Below are 24,146 nucleotides of genomic sequence, written 5' to 3'. Positions count from 1 at the left end.
AAAGTTTAAAAAATATCTTTAAAGTTTTCTATCTACTTGAACAATGTTCCTCTTTGCCTTACCGCCACCATTATGATACTTGTTGATAGTTATTGATATATTTGTATTGCAATGCTATATGTAAATATTATAAATAATGTTTTTGTACAATTCTTTATTTCTTTAATGTCTGCATTAAATATGTACGCGAATGTTCCGCATTGAATTGGTCCTTATCTCGACCTCTACTTCCAACCTTGCGCATGCGCACTGCTCATTCTGTCAGACAGTCAACATGGCTGCTGTTGGTTTCCGACGCTTGGCCCAGGCTCTCTGTAGAGGGAACCGGTCCGGCCTTCCGGCCCTGGTGTCGGGAAGCAGAGCGGGTGAGTCCTGCGTTGTCTTTTCGTCTTGCAGCGTGATGTACTTTTCTGTGGATACGTGCGTGAAAATGTGAAATACAAGCCCCTCAATGAACGTAACCTTGACATGCTAGCGTTAGCTCATGCTAGCTGAACGGCTATCCCGAATGAGAGTGAAGTTGGACAGATTAGCTTCGTCGTTGTCATTGTTTTCATTCGCCTTCTTAGAGCTTTATAAATTGTATTGTTCTTATATATTTGCTTGTGTTTCAGCCTCTGGTTTGACGAAGGATGGTCTGCCTGGTGCGTTCCCCCAGACCCCAGAGGAGAAAGCTGCTGCAGCAAAGAAGTACAACATGACGGTGGCGGAGTATGAACCGTATCCGGACAAGGGAGAGGGGTGAGCTTTATTTTGAAAATCTCTGCCTGATGGGAGTTCAACTGTGGTTGCTGAAAGAATGTGTGCAACTGGTTCTTTGTTTTGTTTACCTGGTACACTCACACTTCACAATGAAAAGTGACAGATAATCATGCCTTCATTGTGTTTTTGTAGCTTCGGTGACTATCCAAAGCTACAAGATAGATCTCAGCACGAGAGGGACCCCTGGTACAAGTGGGACCATCCTGACCTGAGGAGGAACTGGGGAGAGCCGGTGAGATACTGGTTTTATTTACTGCTCCTTGAATGATTTGGTTCTGTTTATTACATTCGAAAACTAATGAAAACACACAACAAGCTCAGTAAAACATAAACATTTGAATTACACTACACCTTATTACTAAGTAAAAACATATATTCAGTATTGCTAAATCAATTAAATACAAACACTACTGTACCCCCCACCACATGCACACTGCTCATCCCTCTCTACCATCACCTTTGTTGTTTAGATACACAGAATCAATAGATAATATAACTCATTAATACTGCACCAATTAATATTTTTGGGATCCAATCAAAAAGTTTACTCTTGAAATGTCATTAATAATTAATCACTAAAATTAATATTGGCTGAATAACATGTTGTTTGAAATCATATTTATCTGCCTAAAAAATCCAGTATTGCCAAGCTGTACATGTTTAACGTTATGGCATCAGAATTCAATTTCAAATTAATTGCAATCGCAGTCTAATACTGTAGCAAAAAAAAGTCAGCGTTCATACATCACAATGGATAATGTCTGATGAAGGTTGTACACGTATTTCTGTGTCCTTACTGTATGGAAGCAATAAAAACAAGCATAAGTTCAAAGTGCATGTTATCAGTCCTCAGTAAAGTAATATACTGGGGCAGAAACTCTTCTTTCTCCACTCAAGACAGTATACATTTTTTCCTACATTATTTATGTGTTTGGTCTCTTTCTATTTGTAGATGCACTGGGATTTTGATATGTACATCAGGAACCGTGTGGATACGTCTCCCAGCCCTGTGTCCTGGTCCACCATGTGCAAACAGCTGTTTGGGTTCATCGGGTTCATGCTGTTTATGTTTTACCTTGGGGAGAAATTCCCAGCGTACCAACCTGTTGTAAGTACAGATCAAGGCCTGGAAGTTCATTTTCAAAGGGTGGTCTTAATGACTGATGTGGAGAAGATAATCATTCTCCAAATATCTCCTATTATCTTTAAAAATGCTTTTCTTGCTTCAAATTCACATTGGTGAGCGATGGTCTGATTTCATACATTTTACGTGACACATCTTAGAATATAGGCTAAGATGGTGAATATCCCTTGTACCGTTAAAGGTCTTCTGCACAATTCAAGTCACCAACTTCCAGAAGATGTAAGCAGGGGTCATCGGCCACCAGCAGATTTTAGTTGCATAACTGCGGCTGTGCACCTTAGAGTCATCAAGAGTTTTGGCCTTGTAATCAATGATACAGGCCAAAGTTGAGGATTCTCTGTGGCTAAAGTTAAATCTGACTACTACTGGCTTGTATGGCAGTACTCTGAAAGCCATGTTGCCCCCTCAGTAGATCTGACATCATTACCTCTATGCGTATTATAACCTAAACACTGTCCCATTTTAGAACATAGGCCAAGATGGAAAATATCCCATGTGTGTTCTAGTGCACTAATTAACACAAAATAGATTTAAATTTTTACAAAAAAAAACGCAAATTGTACAGTTTGTGATGATATACAACTTTTAAGTATGATTTAGATACTCATGCTCATTGTATTTACTGTATTTCTTATGTTTTCAGTAAATCTGTGATGATACTCTTACAAATTTCTCATGAATGTCAGCTGTTCTGTGGAAATATATCAGTAAATGCAAAGTAGTCATGGAGAAAATGCATTTGTTTGAAAGCACATTTCCATAAAAGGGTTTGTCTGTGTTCCAGGCAGCGAAACAGTTTCCCTACAACGACCTGTACCTGGAGAAAGGAGGAGATCCAGAAAAAAAGCCGGAGGAAGTGAAAAACTACGAAATCTAAACGATTAAAATCTTCTACTTGTGTAAATATATATTTCTGTGAAGAATAAAAACGTATGATAAAAGTTAAGATTGTGTTTTTGTCTCTTTCTTGCATGTGTATAAATAATATAAACGTTTCCAGAAATATTCTCAGTTAGTGAAAGATAAGATAACTCCGGGTTATGTTTTTTTTGAGCGGAGACAGTGGGGTTAACCAAGGCCACTCCATATGAAACGTGATCCACGTCGGCCACCGTAGCGCAGTGACAACACGGCTAAGCACTTTGCTCGGACTTCGCCTGTGGCTAAGCTGTTAGCTCCGGACTAGCCTCCCAGTTAGTTGTGGATGCGGACTGTCCGGCTGTGCTAGACAGTTGACGTGAGTTACTCTTAGACCTCTTTTTATTATTAAATGTCTTACAGGGTTTAAATGAGCCGGATACACAGCGTTTCTGTTGGAATGGGTGGTGGCCGGTGACTAGCTTGCTAGCTGGCAGCCAAGTAGGCTCCGGTTATACACTGGAATAAAGCGACTGGGGAGGATGCTACACCAACCTGTTAGCCAGCTAGCTTCATGATTACTGTTTAAATATAGTGATACATTATAGTTATTAACAGACTCCCTCGAAAACTATCTTAGTGTTAGTTAATTGCTGCTGTCATGTTGTGTTCGACGTCAAATTAAGCTAACGATGTGTGTGTGTGTGGAGCCCTACGATCAGGTTATACTTCCTTAAATTGTGACAGTCTCGTCGACAATTGATTGTAGACAATATCAGCGGTAACGACAACTGTTGAATAAGATAAGATCGTGGTGTAAATAACAGTTTTTTTCTATGGTTGCTCGTGTTTGTAGTTGCTTTTGCAAAAATAGCATTAGCCACAATTCCAGGAAATAGTCGGAGGTAATCTGTCAGTAAGGGTGGTACCCTGCTGCAGTCGAGTCAGGTAAAGAGCAGGAACATGTGCCTCCAGGGTCTGTCCTCTTTCTCCAGATTGAGGAAACATCAGTGACAGTATTGATCGACCCAGTCCAAATTATCTGTGTGAACCTGGGTTAGATATTGTAGATCAGTCCAGTCAGCAAAAGATAAATGTGGTTTGAAACCCACATTATGACGTTTAAAAAGTAGATTTTACTGCTTTTTCCCCATCTAGACTAAATTAGCCCAGATTCAGATCAGAGCCATTACAGCTGGTTAAAAAAGATTGTTTTAAACCAAGGTTGCATTTGGGAAATCTTCATTTGATTTGTGAAACCAATGCAATTGACAGCACACAAAGATACACCCAGTTTTCTGTGTTATTTGAATGCCAAAAATACCCAAATCACCATTATTGTGCATTCAAATGTTTTTCCCTTTTATTTAAAAATCATAAGCCAACTTTCGTTTCATATATGTGTTTCTAAATTTGTCTCCTTTGACGTTAGTCTGAGTCCATAATAAATGTTAGGCGAACAAATGTTTTACCTTTTGATTTGTAAGGGGTCCAAACGCCTTTCCAGGATTTGGAACTTGTACTCGGAGGAAGATGAGGCTGAAGGAGATCCAGAGGACTGCCCACCAGGCATGGAGTCCTGCAGAGCACCATCCCATCCACCTGGCCTTAGGGACATCCGCCCAACAGCTGGATGCCTCTTTCAACACCACCGCTGCCCTGGAGATATTTGAGACAGACTTTTCTGACCCCTGTCTTGAGATGAAGCTGAAAGGGTCATTACCCACCGCAAACAGGTAATCAAACAGAACAGGCTCAATAATATGATACGTTTAGATGGCGCGATGTATGGAAGCAGAAATTATGCTGAACTTTTGAATTACTTGGTGAAATTCAGGTTAAGTTATGAGTCATTTGCAAATATATCACTAGATATTTAATATTCAACAGGTTGCACAGCATCGTGTGGGTGAACTTTGGAATGGGAGCAGATGGTATTGGAGGAAGACTGGTTGCAGGCAGTGAAAATGGCGCATTGACAATATATAATCCAGAGGAAATAATGAACTCCGGACCGGATACAGTTGTGGGACAGTCTGACAAACACACAGGACCCGTTCGAGCTCTTGATTTCAACCCTTTTCAGGTAAATGTCTGACTTCTGAATCTTCAGTGTCCTGAAGGATGATTTATATTCTCTTTCCTGGTACTGTGTTGGATGTTATCAATCTTTCTAAATTGCTTCCCCACTCAGAGTAATCTGCTCGCATCAGGAGCGAACGATTCAGAGATATACATCTGGGATCTAAACAACCTGGGCAGTCCAATGACACCCGGAGCAAAGTCACAGGTGGGTGCATGACTGGGAGAGCACAGGTTTTATGAAGTTTACAACGTGAATGGCTGTCTCAGAAAGCAGGTTGGTTTTTGACAGTAACGGCTTCCATCTCTTCTTTCAGCCTGCTGAAGACATCAGTGTAGTGTCCTGGAACAGGCAGGTTCAGCACATCCTGGCCTCTGCCAGCCCCAGTGGGAAAGCAGTGGTGTGGGACCTGAGAAAGAACGAGCCCATCATCAAGATCAGTGACCACAGCAACAGGGTTGGTGGCTTGAAAAACCTCATACAAGTCCAAAGTAAACCTTCTGCCAAATCATTGCAAGTTTGTTTGTCATGGATTAACTAGAAGGTTCATTGGCCACACTTCAACAACATTTTTTTTTTTTTTTTTTTCTTACCCTCTGACCACTGTACTGTAATCGATGTGTATTCTGATCCCTGGGCTCTTAAATTATTCAACAACAGCTCTGTATAAAACAGGCTGTAAACACTTAAGTTTATGTTGAGAAATAAAATCTTAGTGCACCCTGGAGTGTCTCTAACAGACAGTTATTTGATTGATTGATTTTCAACTCGAGAGCTTCTCAACGGATGATTCTTATCTACTTTTAAAGGGCAGGATACATATTGACAATCTTTTTAAGCTGTTAAGGTTTGACAGAAAGTTTAAATGTTTGTGTTGCGCCCTGTTGAAATTCCCCTTAATCCATTATGTGGTTTCAGATGCACTGTTCAGGAATGCTCTGGCACCCGGATGTAGCCACTCAATTGGTGCTGGCCTCTGAGGATGACCGACTGCCAGTCATCCAGATGTGGGACCTCCGTTTTGCAACATCCCCCCTCAAAGTCTTTGAGAACCACACAAGGTGAAGCTTTAACACTTTCATTTGTTTGATTTTTCTTTGACCATCTTGTTGTGTATCTAACATTGTTAGTATGTTCTTCCAGGGGAATTCTATCCATATCCTGGAGTCAAGCCGACTCTGAGCTCCTGCTGAGTAGTGCTAAAGACAACCGGATCCTCTGCTGGAATCCAAACACTGGAGAGGTATAAAACATGAACTGTCGCTTCACTAAATGGCCTCGCCCCTGTACAGTGACTTGATGATGATGCCATCAGTTATCATGTGTCATTTCCCCCATTTTAGGTCATTTACGAGCTCCCAACGACAAACCAGTGGTGTTTTGACGTCCAGTGGTGCCCCAGAAATCCAGCCCTGCTTTCAACAGCATCATTTGATGGGAGAATCACGGTCTACTCAGTGATGGGCGGAAGTTTGAAGGCTCAGCAGCAAAGCACGGCTGATAAGGTGAGGGGTGTTCTGTCTTAATGTGATTCATTCCTAAGGCCTTGCACTGTTCATAGCATTGTTTGTCCACAAGATGGAGCTGGGGTAAAACTCCAGAATTCCTTTTGAATTAATTTTTTTCTCTATTGATTTCCAGGATAATTAAGTTTTCTGTTGATTGACTACTTGTTTCATCTTGTTTCTCCAGACTTGTGCTTGTATTTAACATTTCACTTTTTATTCAACAGATATCATCCTCATTTGATTCAATGGATCCCTTCGGTACAGGGCAGGTGCTGCCTCCCCTGCAAGTCCCTCAGCCTGCAGCGCAGGACACCATTGTTCCTCCTCTGAAGAAGCCCCCCAAGTGGGTGCGCAGGCCAGTGGGAGCGTCCTTTGCTGTAAGTGCAACAGTAAAATATATTATAAGCAGGTTTATCGAAAAGGCAAACATCTTTACCTTTACGTCTGAATCCATTGTTTGCTTGGCAGTTCGGTGGAAAGCTGATAACCTTTGAGAATCCCAAGATGCCTCCAGTGCAGAGCCCCCAGCCCGTCCCCAGGCAAGTGTTTATGAGCCAGGTTACCACGGAGACGGAGTTCCTCCAGCGCTCCAGGGAGCTGCAGGCAGCGCTGCAGGCGGGTTCGTTCAACAACTACTGCCAGGCCAAGATTCAGAACGCCAAGTCAGATGCTGAGCAGGACATATGGAAGTTCCTTCTGGTGGGGCCTTACACACTGACATATTATTTATTCTGTCAGTCGGTGTTATACTCTTGTATTTTAAAGTAATGATCTTTCTCTGGTTACAGGTTAATTTTGAAGAGGAAGCTCGCATTAAATTCCTCAGACTTTTGGGTTTCAACAAAGATGAATTGGACAGAAAGGTATTTTCCCTGTGATTACAACTGCAGCTATCTGCTAACACCTTCACACATAAACATTTGCCCGTGAATCATCATCATTATCCTCATCATCATCATCCTGTGTCTTTGCTTTGAAAATGTTGTTCCTTTAGATTTCAAAATGCCTGGGGAAGAATTTTCAACCAAACGGTCATGGAGTTGATGCCAAAGATCTGGCAGAAAAGATGCAGCGGCTCTCCACCGAGGTCTGCACACAAAAGTATTTATTTTTCACGTCTTTCTGGTAATTTGTCAATTTCAGCTCATGTTTACCGTGCAATGGTGTCTGTCTTGTTTCCAGAGATCTGATGAATTTGCAGGAGTTGACGCGAGAACATCAGGTTCTGTGTCACCAGCAGACTTTTTCACTCAGACCCCAAAAGAAACCTCCAACTTCCAAATCCCTGTATCATGTGGTAAATACCATTTATCACACACTATCTCTGATAATATATCTTGCTCCTCGTCTTTGTGTCCTTGTTACACTTGCATGATTGATGGCTAATGACCCTGTTCTTTTGAAGACACCGATGGGTTGATAAGCCAGGCGCTGCTGGTCGGGAACTTTGAGGGAGCTGTGGATCTGTGTCTGAATGACGGTCGCTACGCTGAAGCCATCCTCCTCTCGATCAGCGGAGGAGAAGAACTGCTCAAGAAAACTCAGCAAAAATACCTAAGCAAGCAAAAGAACAGCATTTCAATGGTGAGAGAATCAGTGTAAAGCTGATATCGTCACATTTGATTCATCGATTGTACTTCAGTCGAAAGAATCACATGAATAGAAATATCTAAATGGGAAGTTAATAAAGTTTATCCTCTTCTCTAGCTGATATCATCAGTAGTGACCCAGAACTGGAAAGACATAGTGCAGAGCTGTGAATTGGACAACTGGAAGGAGGCTCTGGCTGCTCTCCTGACCTATGCTCACCCTGAAGACTTTGCCCGTCTGTGCGGTAAGTCTCTCACACACTGAACGTGCTGCGACTTGCCCACATCCATGAGAACTGCACTGTTTCAGCGGTACTTGTTTCACTTGCTGAATGGCATTCCTGCCTACGCTCATCCTCTCTGCTCTCATGTCAGCCTTCACGCTTTCTTTACCATTGTTTGATTGTGTACTTCCCGGTAGATACGCTGGGAGGCCGGTTGGAACATGAGGGGACGGAGAAGCGTTGCCTGCAGGCCTGTCTGTGTTACATCTGCTCTGGGAACGTGGAGAAGCTGGTGGAGTGCTGGGCCTTGCATCGAGACTGCTCCTCCCCTCTGGGTTTAGAGGTCGGGTCCTTTAACAATGAAGCAAATTATGTTTTGAGACTAAAGTCAAGTCTGCCAGAGAAGAAACTGGACGAAAATATGTATTTTTATCTGATATAATTTAACAACAACATCTTGAAGTACATGGCAGAAGGATCCCATCCCCTATTAAACAAATTAAGCATATTTCAATTTCCATCATAAAGAATCGCTATGATGTGCAAAATGAAAAATAACCTGAAAGATAATTTTGATGGGCTGCACATGCAATGCCTTATTGTAGCCCCAAGAGCTCAGAGAGCTGAGGATTGCCCCACTAACAGTGTCATGTGCTGTTTGTTTCGCAGGATCTGGTTGAGAAGGTCATGATGCTGAGGAAATCAATCGAACGCCTCCGCAATAGCGAGGTGGAAGTCCAGAGCCCCATCCTGGCCGAGAAGCTGACCTGCTATGCCGGCATACTTGCTGCAGAGGGCAGTCTCTCCACCGCCATGACCTACCTGCCTGAGAACTCGGAGCAAGTGAGAAGGAACCCAGCTGACCTTAGTTTAAAACCCCGTCTTTTGATTTGGATTGCATAAGCACCTTTTCGTATTTGTGCTCTTTGTCTCCCCAGTCTGGGATCATGATGCTGAGAGACAGGCTGTTCCATGCTCAGGAAGAAGCTGCTGTTCGACAGCAGCCTCCAAATTCCTTCAACAGAGTCGATGTGTCAACAGCCAAGCCGGCTCCTGCTGCTCAGACTCCTGCACTGAAAGCACAAATTATGGTATTAATTTGACCAGCAAAGCTTAAAATCATTTGTGTGTTTATAAGATTCTTTCTTATCTAACTATGAATGTTGGGGCTTTTCCTTAAAACATATTGAGCAACCCGTTTTTTTTTTATATATTAGGGCCAGTACCAGCCCTCTGCTCCTTCCCAAGTGGCGCCACAGAATCCTATGGCATCGTTTTTTACCCCAAACGCTGCTCCAATCAGCACTGGCCCTGGTCTGCCGCCTTCCTCTCATGTACAGCCGCCCGGTGCAGCCCGCCCTGCCAGGAGGCCGTCATACCCACAACATCCGCCTCCGGCTCCAGGTTTGACTTTTTCTGTAGCCCACTTATTTCAAGCTGATCTTATTTGATGCATAATTACAATTACTTGTGTCTTTTCCCAGGTTTCCTGCCTCATCAGCCATTCCAGCCTCAACCTATGTCCATGGGCGGACCCTCTTCTTTCCCTCCTCCAGGTCCTTCTATGCCAGCTGCTGGCTTATCTGGACCTCCACTACCACCGTCGTCATCGGCCCCGGGAGGCCTCCCCCCCATGCCCAGCCCTGGGGTGCCACCAACAGCCTTCATGCCGTCTACCTCTTTAGCCTCAAACTTCATGCCAACCAGCTCCCAGCCCGGAGCACCAGTTCCCATGTACCCAGGGGGCCCCCACAACCAGGGGCCAGTATCCCCCATGACCTCTGGTCCCTACGCTCCTCTTGGATCAGGGTATCCACAGGGAGGCCCCGGAGCTCCTGCTGTAAAGCCCTTCCCAGCCCCCACTCTTGCTCCTCCTCCTACAGGTACATGTTGATCACGTTATAGTCAAGAAATCAATTATCTTTATTCCATTTTTGTTTTTTTTCACAGATGTTTATCCAAATAATTTTAGATAGTGACAAACCTACAAAGCAATACAGATAATTCTGTTACTCATGCTTTTACTCCTGATTTGACTTGCAGGACATTTTCCGTGGCTGTATTCCCAGTGTGACCTTGAAGGTGACAGTGTTAGGGCTGGATATGGAATTAGATGCATTGAAACATCTACTGAGTGACAATTATAACATTGTACACCTGTACAATACAATATTGATACATATACCTTTGTAATAGATTGCATTCTGTTTTTGCAATCTATTTTTATATAATTTCTGTGATCACTCAGTGTGTGTTTGATGGTGTATGCTTTTCTTGCAATGTTTCAGGGAACTGCAATAACGAAGAAAACACAATGTGATAAAGAAAACTAGTTTCCAGGCTTGAATTAAGATAACGTACACATTCCCATATTTATTGTCACATTTTACAATATTTGCATTTACTTTATATGTTAAATGCTCATGATTGAGAATGCTGCCTGGACATTTGCTGTTTTGTTTTTGCATACATTGCTCAAGTCTATGGACTAAAGCTGTGTTCTCACTGAAAGCGTTTTGCCATCTAAACTAAAACAAAGCTTGTCTCACAGACATTATTTGGCTGCTTGAGTGTGACCACATGAAGAAAATGTTACTAGATTCTCTCTAATTCTCACTCTTCTTCTACTCGTAGGATTTCATGAAGGCTGGAATGACCCACCCGCTGTCCGAGGTGGACCCAGGAAGAAGAAGGTATTCACAGATTTATCATTATTAAAACAGTCTTTTTGTTTTTTTAAGTTTTGTCCAGTCCCTGCAACAGTTAAATGTGAAATTAGAATAATATACTTCCCAATCAAATGTCATACGTTAAAGACATTAATCTCATAATTTTACAGATCTTGTCAACTTCTCTGCTCCCCCTGCTGACTCGTTTTCTTGTTACTAGTTATTGTGATAAAAATAAATATTCAAAAACTAAAAGCCAGGGTTACCACTTACACTTTCATGACTGAATTGCTACACAATCCTACCACTTACACCTTCATGCCTGAATTGCTCCACAATACACTCCACTTACCCTCAGGTGAATGTATTATTCTCCGGATTAGAAGCACTTCTCTATAATTCATGGTCCGCACAGTACGAGTCTGCTGTATATTAATACTGCCCAAAGGTAAATAATTGAACCCACCAAGAGCCCTGTTCAATAATTTAAGTTTTCCCAAAACAATGTATTTAATTAATTACAACATTTCGTTTAAAACCAGATTTTGTAGTAAAGAACCCACAGTGGGGAAAAAAAACTTGTTCTCATTAAGCTGATTTCCTGCAGCAGGATTCAGATGTTTTGAGCAAGTAAGCTCTAATAAAGCAACTGTTCATTATCTGCTCTGACACAAAGTTAGCAACTAGTTGACTTAAACTAAAAATCTATATTCAGTCAGCAAGGTGTAGAGTTCCTATTCATATCCTCCCCCTCACAGACTGGTTATGTTACTTTTTTCTATTCACAGATCCCTGATAACTACACTCCACCAGCACCCATCACAGCCCCTGTGATGGGATACCCAGTGGAGGCCCCTCAGCCTCACGACCACGCCCAAGTCCCCCCCGGAGCCCCCCAGGAGCCCAGCGTGCAGGTACGTGTGTGACACAAGGCTGCTCTCTGAATTCTCAGCAGCAACACACATAGCAAACACTTCTAACACTTTGTATTGGTGTCCTTGTTTTGCTCAGCTCCTTCAGCAGATGCCTGCGGAGAGGGTGGAGCAGAAAGATATCCCTGCTGAACACATGGTCCTCAAATCCACCTTCGACAGCCTGGTGCAGCGCTGCCAGCTCGCAGCAGGAGACCCTGTAAGTCCTGCTGCCTTGTCTGCTGCTGCTGCCTGTCATCCAGGTTTCCTCCAAGTGTTTGTGCCAAACCTTGTATTGATTTGAAAAGTTTGATGACATATTAAAAGAGGAAAACTATTTTCATTTCAGCAAACCAAAAGGAAACTTGATGATGCAGGCAAACGTTTGGGATTCCTCTATGACAAGCTGAGGGAGCAGTCGGTAAGGAATTACTACATGTAGCCAAGGTCTTTGTTATGCTGTTAAAAAAATGATTCTAAAGAACAACAAAGAAAATAAATAGTTTTTCAGCCATGTTCTGAAAGTAAAACACCCAGTGTCAGATGAAATCATTATCTTTCAGAAAAAAGTAAAGCCTCTTAAGCTTAAGGGATCAGTAATCATATGAGGAAGGAAACTGTTGGAACCCATGACAGTATAAATATAAAGATGGACAACGCATCTCAGAGTCGGAAGAGTAGCGAGGTCCCATCGGTAAATGAGCTTGACCAATCACGAGTCAGCCTCAGCTGTCAATCATGATGATGCAGCCCTTGTTTTTAAAAGCATCATATAACTAATTAAATCCAAACTTAGTGGATAAAACGAATAGTTCATCATACATCAGTCTGATAATAAATCACCTTAAATGACAGAAAAGAAAAACTTGACTTGGAGAAGATGAGTTTATAACCTTTACTGGAGTTAGCCACCAGGGGGCGATTGAGACACATTTGGCTTTCTTTTTTGCTGAACTTGCTATATTCAGTCTAAACCATCACCCAATAACTTTATTAATATCTGCTTGAGTCAAACATTACTTTTCACTTTGCAGATAGAAATCGGAGCAGCGTCACACAGATAACCTCAGATCAGTCTCAGGCTGAGGTTTAATAATCATGACTTTAACTTGTCACAGCATGAATGTCATTAATCTCTCACCTTATATGGAAGACAGTCGTTATTATTAATGTTAAGACCACACCTCTGCTTCACCTGTTGGAACACGTCAAAATGTCTGACCTAGAAAAAAGTCCCATCAATGACTTACTACTTTCCCAAGTATACATTTGTTGTTTAAAACTAAATTACGAAAGATAAAAAACACAGTAGTGGTGAGACGGCAACTTTCAAACCCAGTGCATAACTCTTCTCAACCACAACAGGTGTTACTCACAAAATGTTCTTGGCTAAAAAACTATTTCAATCATTAATCTGTGCCTGTTCTAGACCTGGCTATTTCCAGTGTCCTTGCTCTGTGCTGGTGCTGGTTGCATGTTTTCTCACTGAAAGTGTGAGAGCGACCTGCAGCTACTGAGCCACAGCAAGTAAAGACTGGCTGCAGGACTTAGTCTGTGACGCGCCAGCTCTGCCTCACAAAGAGCTGTTCACCACTCTTTATTCACAGTTCAGTGAAGTTCCACTGAGTATGCAGAATACCAAACTCATCAGTTGCCGTTGTCATGATCGCCTTGTTTTGGGGATTGGCGAGTCTCCCCCCCCCCCCCCCCCCACTGCTACTGCTGCAGAGAGCTGGTCGCCTGTTAATTCAAAGTATATTTATATTGAACTTACAACGTGTCCAAATCGCACAAAATTCAACTCTATACCTCCTTCAGCCCCTGATAACAAACATCCTCTGTTTCTCATGTTTCCATTTATAGACAGATTTTTGGAATCGTTAAATAAGTTCTTCATCTCTCAAAGCAACAAAATGATGCATGGACTGTTTTCACATCTGATGTTGTCCCTCTGCCGATCTCTCAGCTCTCTCACAACATCCTGAACGGGCTTCACGAGATCAGCCGCTGCGTGGCGAGCCAGAACTACCAGCGCGGCCTGGAGGTCCACACCCAGGTGGTCAGCAGCAGCAACTTCAGCGAGATCTCCGGCTTCATGCCCATCCTCAAAGTGCTCATGACCATCGCCAACAAGCTGGGCGTCTAACCCTCCCCCGGGGGGGGGGGGAACTCCACCAACCAGACTTCAGTGTTATCATATTGTTATATATGTATTTATTTCTTTTTGACCTGATGACGTGCTTTGAAAACGAGAAATCGAGATGGTATTGCAGATTTGTGATCTTTGTCACTCCACACGTGCTCCTTCGCGAAGGGCTTGGCTGATTTTGGGCGGGAGGAGGGTTCTTGTAGAGATGTGTCGATGTTGCTGTGGTAATTTTATGAAAAAAAGAAAGATGAATGTACTCTGACAGTTGTGTTTCTGTGTAAATTCAACAGTTGATGTAATATACGAAGCAAGTTTGAATCAAGGTGGTGTTTATACGAGTAGATGCATTTTCATAATCCACGTTTGCGACACCGGTGCTTAATTTTCTTCTTATCAAGTTTGTGATTAAACGTCCGACACAAACAACCTGGACCTCCACTGTCGGGATGAGGGTTTAAAATACTGTTGACTTATTCCGAATAAGACATTATCTTCGATTATGGTATTTACCATTAGTTGCTAGTTTAATATTTTCGTTAACATGTTACAGAGCTGATCTGGTTATGAGTCAAACAGTTAAATGAACAATGCTAACATATAGACTTTTGGTTATTTTCTTTCTAGTTTTACAAAAACTACAACTCCATTTTATTTTGCGTTAAGCAGATGGCGAATACTTTATGCTACACGTCGACGTCACAAAATGCAATGAAAACTCAAATAGGATACTAGCATTTAATTAAGAAGTATCCATGGCTTCATAATCTAAGGTCAGAATACTCCACACGTCTTGATTGCATATTCCTAGTATGCCGTCATTTGGGTTAAGTTGATCAGAAAATGCTGTCTCTAGTCTTACTCAGATTATTTGCTTTATCGGGTTAGTATCGTACACTGATGTCCATGTAAACCGTCTGTTTGAGTGAGAAACCGCCTGATACTGAAGTTCTTTTTACAGAGGGGCTTGTCGTTGAACAACAAACATACTGATTGTTCTCTTCACCTGCAGTAACCGATTGTGTCCAGTTCATTGTGCCATGAGGGTTCTTAGGGGGGGCAAAGCTCTGCAGAAGGAAGTCACCGATCCCTGTTTCCTCATCGTTGGTGTCAATGGCTGAATGGAAATGAGTTTTCTCCTTTCACCCTCACACCTGATTCACTCCTCTGACTGCTGAGGTCACACGGCAGCTAGGGAACAAAGAAAAGATAACTGATTTATGTCTGAACTGAAAATGAATTTACATCCTTTTCTGTTAAAGATGCTTGTCCTCCGGCCGCCTCTTATCCTTTGTAACTCTGAATTACTTTTTTTTTTTTTTTTTTTTTATTCATACCGGTCATATATCAGATCATACAACATGAATAAACTGTTAAATGGAATAAAAAATAAACGCTCTTGAGGTTTGTAGCTGGACATTTCGGTGAATCATGGCAGCAGAAGGCAGTGAAGTGCCTCTGTGCTCATTTTGGTTGCGCAGATATTTATACAATCCACGTTGCTTACTTTACTCATTTCAGTATCTTTTTTCAAATAAAATCCCTCTTCTAAGAGTTTGAGCTTTGAATCGTTCCTTCAAAAAATTAACTAACTCTTGGTTTTCTTGATGGTTTGCATCGTTTATGAGGAAAAAATTGAATATTTCCTCATTCATTCATCATTAATGATTTGAGCTGTTGCTTTATTTGCAGGAGAGCAACAGGTGACCCTTTGTTCATATTTGAAAATGGAAAACCCAGTAGCTTTATATAGTGAGACCACCTTTTCATTTTAACAACTTCCTTCTTGTTTTAATCAACAGCTGATACCTAAATTAAACATTAGTTTTTAGGTTTGTTTAAGGTGCCTCATTAGAAGAGAGAGAGAGAGAGAGAGAGAGGTAAATTGGAAACAAATGTCATAAGTACAAAATACACAATCCTACAGAACAGAAGGTATTTTACTTCTCTGAAGGGGAGGGGGGGGGCAATGTGTACTTTAGCTACAAGTACACTTGTCTTGTGTCAGTAAAGTGACATTTGAATGGTGCTCTTGCTGTGTTTGTGCAGTATTGCCACTGGGTGTTTTCCATTTTATAACAACACGTGATTTTTCTCTTCCTTTACAAGGTACTAGACATGTATTTGCCTGGTGCTCTGTCAGGGGTGTAAACTCACACACGCACACACACGCACACACACACACCCACACACACACACACACACACACACACACATGCACACCCTCTCTCTCTCTCTCTCTCTCTCCCTCCCTCCCCCTGCTGCTGAATGCACCTCAGTCTATATTTGCGACCAAAGCAGATTTCAAAACTCGCCGCTTGGATCCACAGTCACTTCCAGAAACGTCTTGAGAGTTTGTGATCTGGATCGTCACCCGCCCTTCGTCCCATTGGTCCAGGAGGATCATAAGTCAGATCTTGGCCCGTGATTGGTCGGCTGCAGTCAGACGCTTCTAACCCCGCGTGGCGTGAATGTTTTGGGGGCCGATGGTGAACTGCAGTAACCTGGTGTCATGTCACCCTGGGGTGATGGCAACATGCAGCATCACACCACCAGCAGTTGAATAAGTGAGCCAAGAGCTGAGTGTGACTCTGTGACATGTCACTGAGGGAAATCTGATCCATATTTATGCGCAAACAATATTTATTGTTGTATATAAACTCCACGTATGAAGAATTTCATCTGGACCAGAAACAGTCAGTCAGCTGCTGCCGTCTACATCGAATTCTTCACCACTACATTTACAGATTCACATCAAATACATATACAATCATATAATACCAAAAATGAAGACAGTAATGAATAAAGTATATAGAGTTGTTCAAATTAGTCCCTCCTGCCATACATTAACGCTAAAGTGATACTAATGCATCAATAATTATGATCACATATTATTTTGAAAACTTATAATAACGGTACCTGTCAATATAAAGGCCTAGTAATAGGAGTATTATTAAATTTGTATGCATCTCCTTAACCTGCCACCTATTCCATAGTGTAGTATTTCCACTTTTACTTAAGTAGAGTAGGTAGATTTTTTTGTATTCATTCAGAACTTCCACTGACCATGACTTCACCCTGAAGGAGTCCGATGTATTTTAAACTGGTCGACATATCGGTCCTACATTCCTCTCTGACCTGTGGAAACCTGAGTCTTATACTCATCTGCGGGCAACAGCTAATTACTGCAGCACTAAATACAGGAGATATCTGACTCAGTGTGTGTGTGCATGAGTGTGTGTGTGTGTGTACACAAAGAAAAAGAACAGTATTTAGGTAATTTACTTTACAATATTTCGTTTTTAGGAAGGTTGGGCACCCAGTGTTCATGACACATTATTACTATTATCATTTCCTGTTGTTTAAGTCTAAATAATTATTTACACTTTTATCTGCTGATTGATGCGTCGTGTTTGCAGATGTTATCAGAGGGAGTGTTCTGGCAGCTGACGCCACATCACCTGATTCTCTTGTCAAGAGCCGCGCCAGCCGACACTGAGACAATGACAGTAAGTACCCTGATAAACCACATTTTAAAAAGCAACGACAGTTAGAATTGAACTACGAGTGTATTGAAAATATCGTGACTTTTATTTCAGAATAGAATACAGTTTAGATTTGACATGATCATTCAGACTGACAACCTCTCCATCCACCGGGTCCTTTAGATAAAACCAGAGAGACGGAGATGTTGGCATGTGTGGAGATATTTCACTGTCGGGTTTGGTTTGAGTGACGTCTGAAGACAGCACCTGTTTGTTTGCAGGTTTTTAAGAGTGAGATGCTGTGAGAGCACAGTTGGCACATCCAGCAGGGGAACCATGTTTTGCAAGTTAAATCTCACGATTAAACACTGTGTGTTAAATTTGAATCAGATCCATTTGCATTCACAATACCGTAATGTTGTCATGCTGCCTGAATTTAATACAAAAATAATAAAAAACAATAAGTAATAACGTTGGACCTGGTGCTTCTTCCTGTAAACATGGACCTTAGTCTGGTTTTATATCTATCTGACTGGACATATATATATTTATATGTATATATAAGGCATTAAGTTGTATCCTGACTCTTGGGGGGGGGGATAAAAGTACGTATGTGCTCCAATTTGGTATTTTTGATATTTAAAAGACATTCATCCAATTCTTGCAAAGCAGAAACAGGTTCGGGTTAGAGCAATATTCTTTTGATTCAATAAGAAATAGACTAAACCAGAGTAAACACCTGAAATCTGCTGGGAAACCATGGCAACAGCTCTGTTGATCCAAAAAAGCGATGCATCTCCGCGGTTACGTCACAAAAATCAGACGCAGCTCTGCCGTCGATAAAGAAAAACAACACCTCACTACAAACACCTACTACGGTATATCGTCATGCATGGGGTGGCATGATGTTTCAAAATGCCAGAGCTGTCACATGACCGGGCTGCTGCTGCTACGTCGACCAATGAGACGACTGCGGCAGGTGTTTGTGGACAAAGGAGGAACATGTACCACAGTAAAACTTCTCAAAAAAAAATACAGAAGCAATGTTGACTCAGCGTGCTGGATAGAGATGGTTATGAATGAGTCAGTCGACAACAGGCACGCTCTTCTGTTATGTAACCATCAAAAACACACAACACATTGCATGGTTCTTAGGTAAAATAACATTTATCTTTTACTAGTAATATTTATTGGCAGTTTTTTTAAGATTGTCTCCAATTACTACACAGACTAAAGAAAGCATTAGTCCTTTTCGAAGTTCTGCTTTCGGCAGAGAACCACCCAGTTAGAAAGAAACAAACCACATGACTGAGGTTTCTGTTCACTTTTTGGCAACCTGGTTGTCAAGTCGTAAAGAGATGGTCTGGGTTCCCTCAGTCATCCATCAGGTGCCATATTTCATGAAAGCCAGCTACTTTGTTTCAACAAAACAAATGTGATTTTAACTCTCTTTAAACTTTGACACATCTTTTAGAGTGCTCCAAATCTTAATTTATATCAGAACTGTAAAAAATCTGATGTAAACCGTCAACAAAGGCAAAAGTATCACAACTTATCGAATAAAATGTTGTTTCCTTTTTTGTTACGGCACTTCTCATCCATTTTGATTAATAATTGAGTAAAATCTACATAAAAATGGCTACATGACTGATCTTGCATGAGGAAATGCACACCAAAGTGGCAAAACAGCAGAGAATGAAGTTGACTTTTAAAACGTATCTACTTCAAATCTAAAACAACTTTGCAAGACCTTGGCCCGACTGAACAATACAGAAACTGAGGGCCAAGAGCTTAGCAACATACGTTTTTTTGTTTTTTTTAAATCCGACTTGAACAATTTGTTAAGTTACAGCTACAAAAAAACCACAAAAACAAGCAAAATGTGGTCAAGGCCCTCATGAAGCTGACGTTCATCCTCTGAGGATGAGAAATGTATAGCTGTCAAAGACTGGGAAGCTTCTTCTTCTCTCTCTGTTGTTTTCCCCTCGAAGCTGACCGCGGCCCAGCGGTCTTAGCCACTCCGGTGGCTCCCGTCTCCGGTGCGCTGCGCCCGCGCCAGGATCAGCTCGCTGGACACTCTCTTGCGATCCTTGGCCAGACCCAAGAAGCACATGAAGTCGATGAAACACGTGGTAAGGTTCAACTTGCAGCCGAACTCGCTGGTTGCATAGTCATAGGGGAACGTGTGGTGGTAGTTGTGATATCCTTCGCCTGTAAGCAACAGGAAACATAGGTGAGCACTTCAGACTGAAGACAGACGTTTCCACTGATTTAGGACCAGTTAATTCAAAATGTCACCAAACCTGTAATGGCAAACAGATTTAACAACTTCGATGTGATTAAATCCACCAAAGAGATTATGCTATGTCAAGATAAAAGTGCATAAAGGTACTTTATTCTACATTTTGGCAAAACCTAAAGAGAGTAAAGTTCTCGTAAAGCACGACAGAGCCTTGAGCAGGTTTTGAAATGAGATTCCACTTTTGACATGTTTCTCCGTACCTATAGCGCTGAACGTGACAAACTTGTTTTCCCTGGGGTTGATGCCGTGGTCGTAGGGCCTGTTCCCCCACATGTGCGCGGCGCTGTTCACGAGCCAGGTGGAGTTCAGCACCAGCGTGTACCTCAGCAGCGCCGGGACAAAGTAGGCCACCCACAGGGACTCCCCCCACAGGTACCACGGCACGAACATGGGGATGAAGAAGCACATGAGCACCACCGACAGCTTGTAGTAGCTGTCAGGGAGAAACAGCGGGTGGAGATGGAAAGAATGGAAGTCAGTATTTACTCAGTGCAACATAATCATGGAACAAAAAGTGCGCTGCTCTTCACACATGCTCACGCCCTCACTTTCCATCACATGACAGAGTGACTGTTGGCAGATCTCTACGTGCATGAATGACATGTTGGTAATTGTCACCTGGTTAAACCAGAATGACAAAGTTAACCTGCACTGCTTAAGTGACCCCTAATCCTAAGTAGGTGAAGTTTACGCTGTGTTTGAGACAATGGTTCCAGTCAAAATCACCTGACAAAAGTCTAAAGTCTAAAGGTTTTTTTTTTTTACAATTATATTTTTTACTATATCTACAAGTGTAAAAATAGATCATTCAATGAAGTGACTTACTTTCTCTGAAACATAACGACTTTGTCGGCCTGCAGGTCAGTGAGCTCCAGCTTGCGTCCCTTCTCGATGACGTCCGGGTGCTTGCGGAGCATCAACCAGCCGATGTGAGAGAAGAAGAAGCCTCGGACGGCGTTGTGAGGGTCCGCGTCCGTCTCTGAATACTTGTGGTGAACCCTGTGGTCCCGGGCCCATTCATAGATATCATTCTGAGGGTTATAAGTTAAGACGCAGATTACACACATTGAAGGACACAACATGGTATTTACACTGTAATGAAAGTGTGTGCCTGTGGAGCTGTTAATTTCAGGTACCTGAAATGCCATGGAGTTAGCCAAACTAAGAAAGATCTTGAGGGGTGTGGAGGCCTTGTAGGATCTGTGGCTCCACAGGCGATGAGCTCCTGCAGTAACTCCCAAAGCACTTACAACAAAACAAAGTACGGCTGTGGAAAGAAATGCAAAGGACAAATTAGTTTGACCACGTTATGCTGATCTGATCCCGACAAAAGAACTGATACTTCTCATTGCAAAGTCTTTGAATCACCTTGTAGCGTATAAAACCTTTACTGTTTGTTAAAGGCAACAAATCAGTGAATTCACCCCCAAAAGCTTAAACATTTTAATGTTTAAAATCCACCTATGACTGGTCTGTACTCGCCTGCTTGTTTCACAAGACAATGCATCTATTCCACTCTCGTGTAATTGCATCATATCAGATGATGACTGGACGAATTAAACCATTTGATGATTGCATCTCTGACATGTATGTTGAAACTGGAGGCATTAAAATCTACCCACGAGTCCAGCCTCTTTGCTCTAATGAAAAACCTACATCTCAATAAATGTTATAACCAATATATATACTGTTGTATGGCTGCAACTAAATGTTGTTTTTTATTATAAGTTCACTTGTAGATTCTTTTCCAGAATAATCCATTTGACAGGTACTTCCCACAGTTCCCCCGATTATTTTCCAGACTAATAAATTTGATTTGTAATTGATTCCCCACAACGATCGATCAATTCCCAAAGTAGTTGCTGGATTGTTTCCTGCTGATCGACCGAGCAACCAATCACGTCTTCTCTTCTGTGCTGTCACTTAACAGCAGCTCTCTGTTCCCCGGGTAGCAGCGGCAGCAACATTCAGACATTATATCTGTGAGGATGTGTGCCTCATCCACACTCCCCCCTACATGCAGGCTACTGGGAGGATTATGCACTGATGTAAGCGACCGTGTTTTTGCATGCAGACACCAGTGGTGTGAGAGAGAGAGAGAGAGAGAGAGAGAGAGAGAGAGAGAGAGAGAGAGAGAGAGAGAGAGAGAGAGAGGCAGAGAGAGAGAGACAGAGGGAGTGGGCAGGGCTGCTGACATAACAGCCGAGGAGATGTTACACGGATACATAACTGAGAGAATGAAAGCCCCCCCCCCCACACCCCCTGCCCAGTAACAGGTAGAAGTGTTGTGCACTTACACCAGAGCAAGGTCAGGGGGGATGCTGAGGGGATGAGGAGGGCGCCGTACGCGGCGGCTAGATGCAGGACGGTCATCAGTACGACGTTCCTCCACACGATGACCCGGGGGGGTTTGGGCCCCTCTTTCTCTTTGTACGTGTGATCCACGGTGTCTTCTCTGGGGGGCTCCGGGGGGGCGCTGCTCCCGCTGCCGGACGTGTGCCGCTGCTGCAGCGGCTTGTTCTCCAAAGCCTCCGCCTCCGTCATCGTGGCTGCGGTTGTGGCGATGCTGTGACACGGAGGGGAGAGAGAGAGAGAGAGACGTCGGTTGAGCCTCAAACACCATCCAAACACAGTGTTACAATAAATGCGTCCATCTTTAAATCATTATTATTGTTATTAATCCCGCTATCCAGGGAAGCTAGCTAGCTGCGTGGATGTGGCGATGATGCTCCTGACTTCTCTGACGACACTCGCCGGCGGTTGCGTAACGCAGATGTTACACCTGTGGAAAAAACGGAGGGATGAGCGGCGGAGAGAAAGAACAACTCACCTACAGACGACAGACGAGTGGGGATGCGTTTTCTCTCCTTCACCGGGAGGGAACGGCGGACACGGGGCAGCCTGGCGAGTTGCACGCGGAGCTCCAGCAGCTCTGAAGGGGGAGAGAGAAGCTCGTCAGCGCCGCCGCAGCCGAGAATCAATGGGAGCCGGGGCTGGAGGTGAAAGCGGCCAATCAGCGCGCAGTGCTTCGCCTCAGCCCCGGCCTCTGATTGGCCGGCTGTTTATCTGCTGTTCACCTTTTATTCATTGGGCGGCCAGATGTATATTTACCTCCGCGCGACGAAAGCAGCTGGACCGCTGTCTAGACACGCAGTGACTTCACCGTGGGTCCGATCGCGCGTGGATCTGAAGCCATGGTCACATGAGCAAGCGTTAAAACAAATAAGTAATCATGTGGCACTGAGACATGTTGGGTACAGGTTGTTCTAGTTGCCGCTCTTACAGGAAACCTCTGCCCGCCCACAGATAGAACACAGCTGTGGCACGTCACCCTCACCCCACCAATGCAAATACAGAAAATCCCCAAAGTGATGATATGTTAAACTGTTACATAGACACACGTGCTCTATACGTGCTGGGTTGATGTTTGAATAGAAACTCTTCAGCAATCAAAAGAATGAGGCTTTCTGCTTATAAGGGCCCGAGCACCGAACATTGGAAGGCCCTTTTGAAATTGTCTTTTTTTTTTTTCCAGGCAAATTAAATGGCTTTTTGAGGGCTTTAACGTGCTCAAATTGTTACCAAAGTTTAGTGGTGAATATAATTTATGTATTCTGGAGTAAAATGGGTCTGAATTTGAGTCTGAATTTTAAATGGGCGTGGCAAAATGGCTCAACAGCGCGCCCTGGAACGCAACTTTCATTTATCAACTTGCAGATTATTTTCCAGAGTGACAGACCTGCTAATTATTTTTCCTAAAGCATTGTTTCGTTCTCTTTATTTTACAAATTGTTCATGAATCTCTACTAAAAAGGAACGTGAATGATTCTCATTCAAGTGGTGAATTACAGACTCAAGGCTCTGCACTAACTTCTTGGTTTGTGAAGACTCTTTGCAAACCAAATTACAAGTGACAATAAAGACCACCCTTACCCTTACTATTTATTCCAAATGGTATAAATAGTCTATTAACTGAGTCATGGGTTGATCCGGGCCCTGGGGCCTGTGCATAGTTCAGATAGTGCAGAGTTTGTTGTGGTTTGAAATGGCTGTTAACATTTAGTGAGTTTAATAAATCAAAAAGACCTGAAAGAAACACAAGAAACTGAGGAAAATATCAGACGAGATGAAACAGTTAGGAACGAAAAGTTGGAACATTTCACATAACGATTTCATGAACTATGAAAAAGGGGAAAGGACTCAATATATGCATTGACTTGTTCCTACTCAGGGATTTACTTGTTGCGTTTGTTGCATGTTTTGATATTTTTATTTGAAATAAAAACTTAACCAAGACGAGAACTCGTGTTGCTGCTCACTCACGATCACTCCTCAAGGACCAATCAGAGGACTCATCTGAAAACAAGCGGTTTGCCTCCATCTAGTGGGGAGACGAGGCGGCGCAGGGAGCGGACGCTGTCATCACATCGCGCACACGGGCTCGAACGTATTTCCAGAGGCTCCC

The 24,146-nt window shown here is 42.8% G+C and overlaps 3 protein-coding genes across 7 annotated transcripts; 2 read left to right on the top strand and 1 right to left on the bottom strand.

Moving 5' to 3' along the window:
- Positions 1-247: 247 nt before the first annotated feature.
- Positions 248-2,852, top strand: ndufb8 (NADH:ubiquinone oxidoreductase subunit B8). The gene is made up of 5 exons (XM_053413767.1): positions 248-365; positions 615-741; positions 895-994; positions 1,715-1,870; positions 2,691-2,852. Exons 1-5 carry the CDS (start codon positions 275-277, stop codon positions 2,781-2,783), a joined length of 567 nt encoding a protein of 188 aa, XP_053269742.1. The 5' UTR covers positions 248-274; the 3' UTR covers positions 2,784-2,852.
- A 159-nt stretch (positions 2,853-3,011) lies between these two features.
- sec31b (SEC31 homolog B, COPII coat complex component) lies at positions 3,012-15,448 on the top strand. Of its 3 annotated transcripts, none has more exons than XM_053413709.1 (26): positions 3,012-3,143; positions 4,272-4,500; positions 4,655-4,850; positions 4,959-5,054; positions 5,164-5,304; positions 5,766-5,908; positions 5,991-6,090; positions 6,191-6,352; positions 6,580-6,732; positions 6,824-7,054; positions 7,144-7,218; positions 7,350-7,442; positions 7,538-7,652; positions 7,761-7,939; positions 8,063-8,189; positions 8,366-8,511; positions 8,838-9,011; positions 9,107-9,259; positions 9,386-9,572; positions 9,653-10,051; positions 10,212-10,250; positions 10,803-10,861; positions 11,626-11,751; positions 11,849-11,968; positions 12,098-12,169; positions 13,715-15,448. In XM_053413709.1, exons 2-26 carry the CDS (start codon positions 4,298-4,300, stop codon positions 13,892-13,894), a joined length of 3,669 nt encoding a protein of 1,222 aa, XP_053269684.1. In that variant the 5' UTR covers positions 3,012-3,143; positions 4,272-4,297; the 3' UTR covers positions 13,895-15,448. The 3 variants fall into 3 exon arrangements, with proteins under 3 accessions (XP_053269684.1, XP_053269686.1, XP_053269685.1); XM_053413710.1 differs by having other exon boundaries at positions 3,015-3,143; positions 4,252-4,500; XM_053413711.1 differs by lacking the exon at positions 10,212-10,250.
- Positions 15,449-17,466: 2,018 nt separating this feature from the next.
- Positions 17,467-22,974, bottom strand: scd (stearoyl-CoA desaturase (delta-9-desaturase)). Of its 3 annotated transcripts, none has more exons than XM_053413866.1 (7): positions 22,759-22,974; positions 22,512-22,613; positions 21,979-22,247; positions 20,818-20,948; positions 20,507-20,712; positions 19,882-20,114; positions 17,467-19,590 (listed from the first exon to the last, which is right to left on the bottom strand). In XM_053413866.1, the coding sequence occupies exons 1-7, from the start codon at positions 22,767-22,769 to the stop codon at positions 19,391-19,393; spliced, it is 1,152 nt and encodes a 383-aa protein (XP_053269841.1). In that variant the 5' UTR covers positions 22,770-22,974; the 3' UTR covers positions 17,467-19,390. The 3 variants fall into 3 exon arrangements, with proteins under 3 accessions (XP_053269841.1, XP_053269842.1, XP_053269843.1); XM_053413867.1 differs by having other exon boundaries at positions 22,793-22,970; XM_053413868.1 differs by lacking the exon at positions 22,759-22,974 and having other exon boundaries at positions 22,516-22,721.
- Between the last annotated feature and the right edge of the window lie 1,172 nt (positions 22,975-24,146).

This window comes from Pleuronectes platessa, chromosome 21 (genome assembly GCF_947347685.1).
Source record: "Pleuronectes platessa chromosome 21, fPlePla1.1, whole genome shotgun sequence".
NCBI classification, from domain to species: domain Eukaryota; kingdom Metazoa; phylum Chordata; class Actinopteri; order Pleuronectiformes; family Pleuronectidae; genus Pleuronectes; species Pleuronectes platessa.
This window is presented reverse-complemented; position numbering and strand designations above follow the sequence as displayed.

Excerpts from the sequence above, each read along its gene's own strand:
- ndufb8 (XM_053413767.1), top strand. The coding sequence starts at position 275 with ATGGCTGCTGTTGGTTTCCGACGCTTGGCCCAGGCTCTCTGTAGAGGG. Across the intron at positions 366-614 it reads GGTGTCGGGAAGCAGAGCGG|CCTCTGGTTTGACGAAGGAT; the intron begins GTGAGTCCTGCG and ends CTTGTGTTTCAG. Across the intron at positions 995-1,714 it reads GGAGGAACTGGGGAGAGCCG|ATGCACTGGGATTTTGATAT; the intron begins GTGAGATACTGG and ends TTCTATTTGTAG.
- sec31b (XM_053413709.1), top strand. The coding sequence starts at position 4,298 with ATGAGGCTGAAGGAGATCCAGAGGACTGCCCACCAGGCATGGAGTCCT. Across the intron at positions 5,305-5,765 it reads TCAGTGACCACAGCAACAGG|ATGCACTGTTCAGGAATGCT; the intron begins GTTGGTGGCTTG and ends ATGTGGTTTCAG. Across the intron at positions 11,969-12,097 it reads AGCTCGCAGCAGGAGACCCT|CAAACCAAAAGGAAACTTGA; the intron begins GTAAGTCCTGCT and ends TTTTCATTTCAG.
- scd (XM_053413866.1), bottom strand. Across the intron at positions 20,949-21,978 it reads CCCCCTGACCTTGCTCTGGT|CCGTACTTTGTTTTGTTGTA; the intron begins GTAAGTGCACAA and ends TTCTTTCCACAG. Across the intron at positions 20,115-20,506 it reads GTCGTTATGTTTCAGAGAAA|CTACTACAAGCTGTCGGTGG; the intron begins GTAAGTCACTTC and ends TCTCCCTGACAG.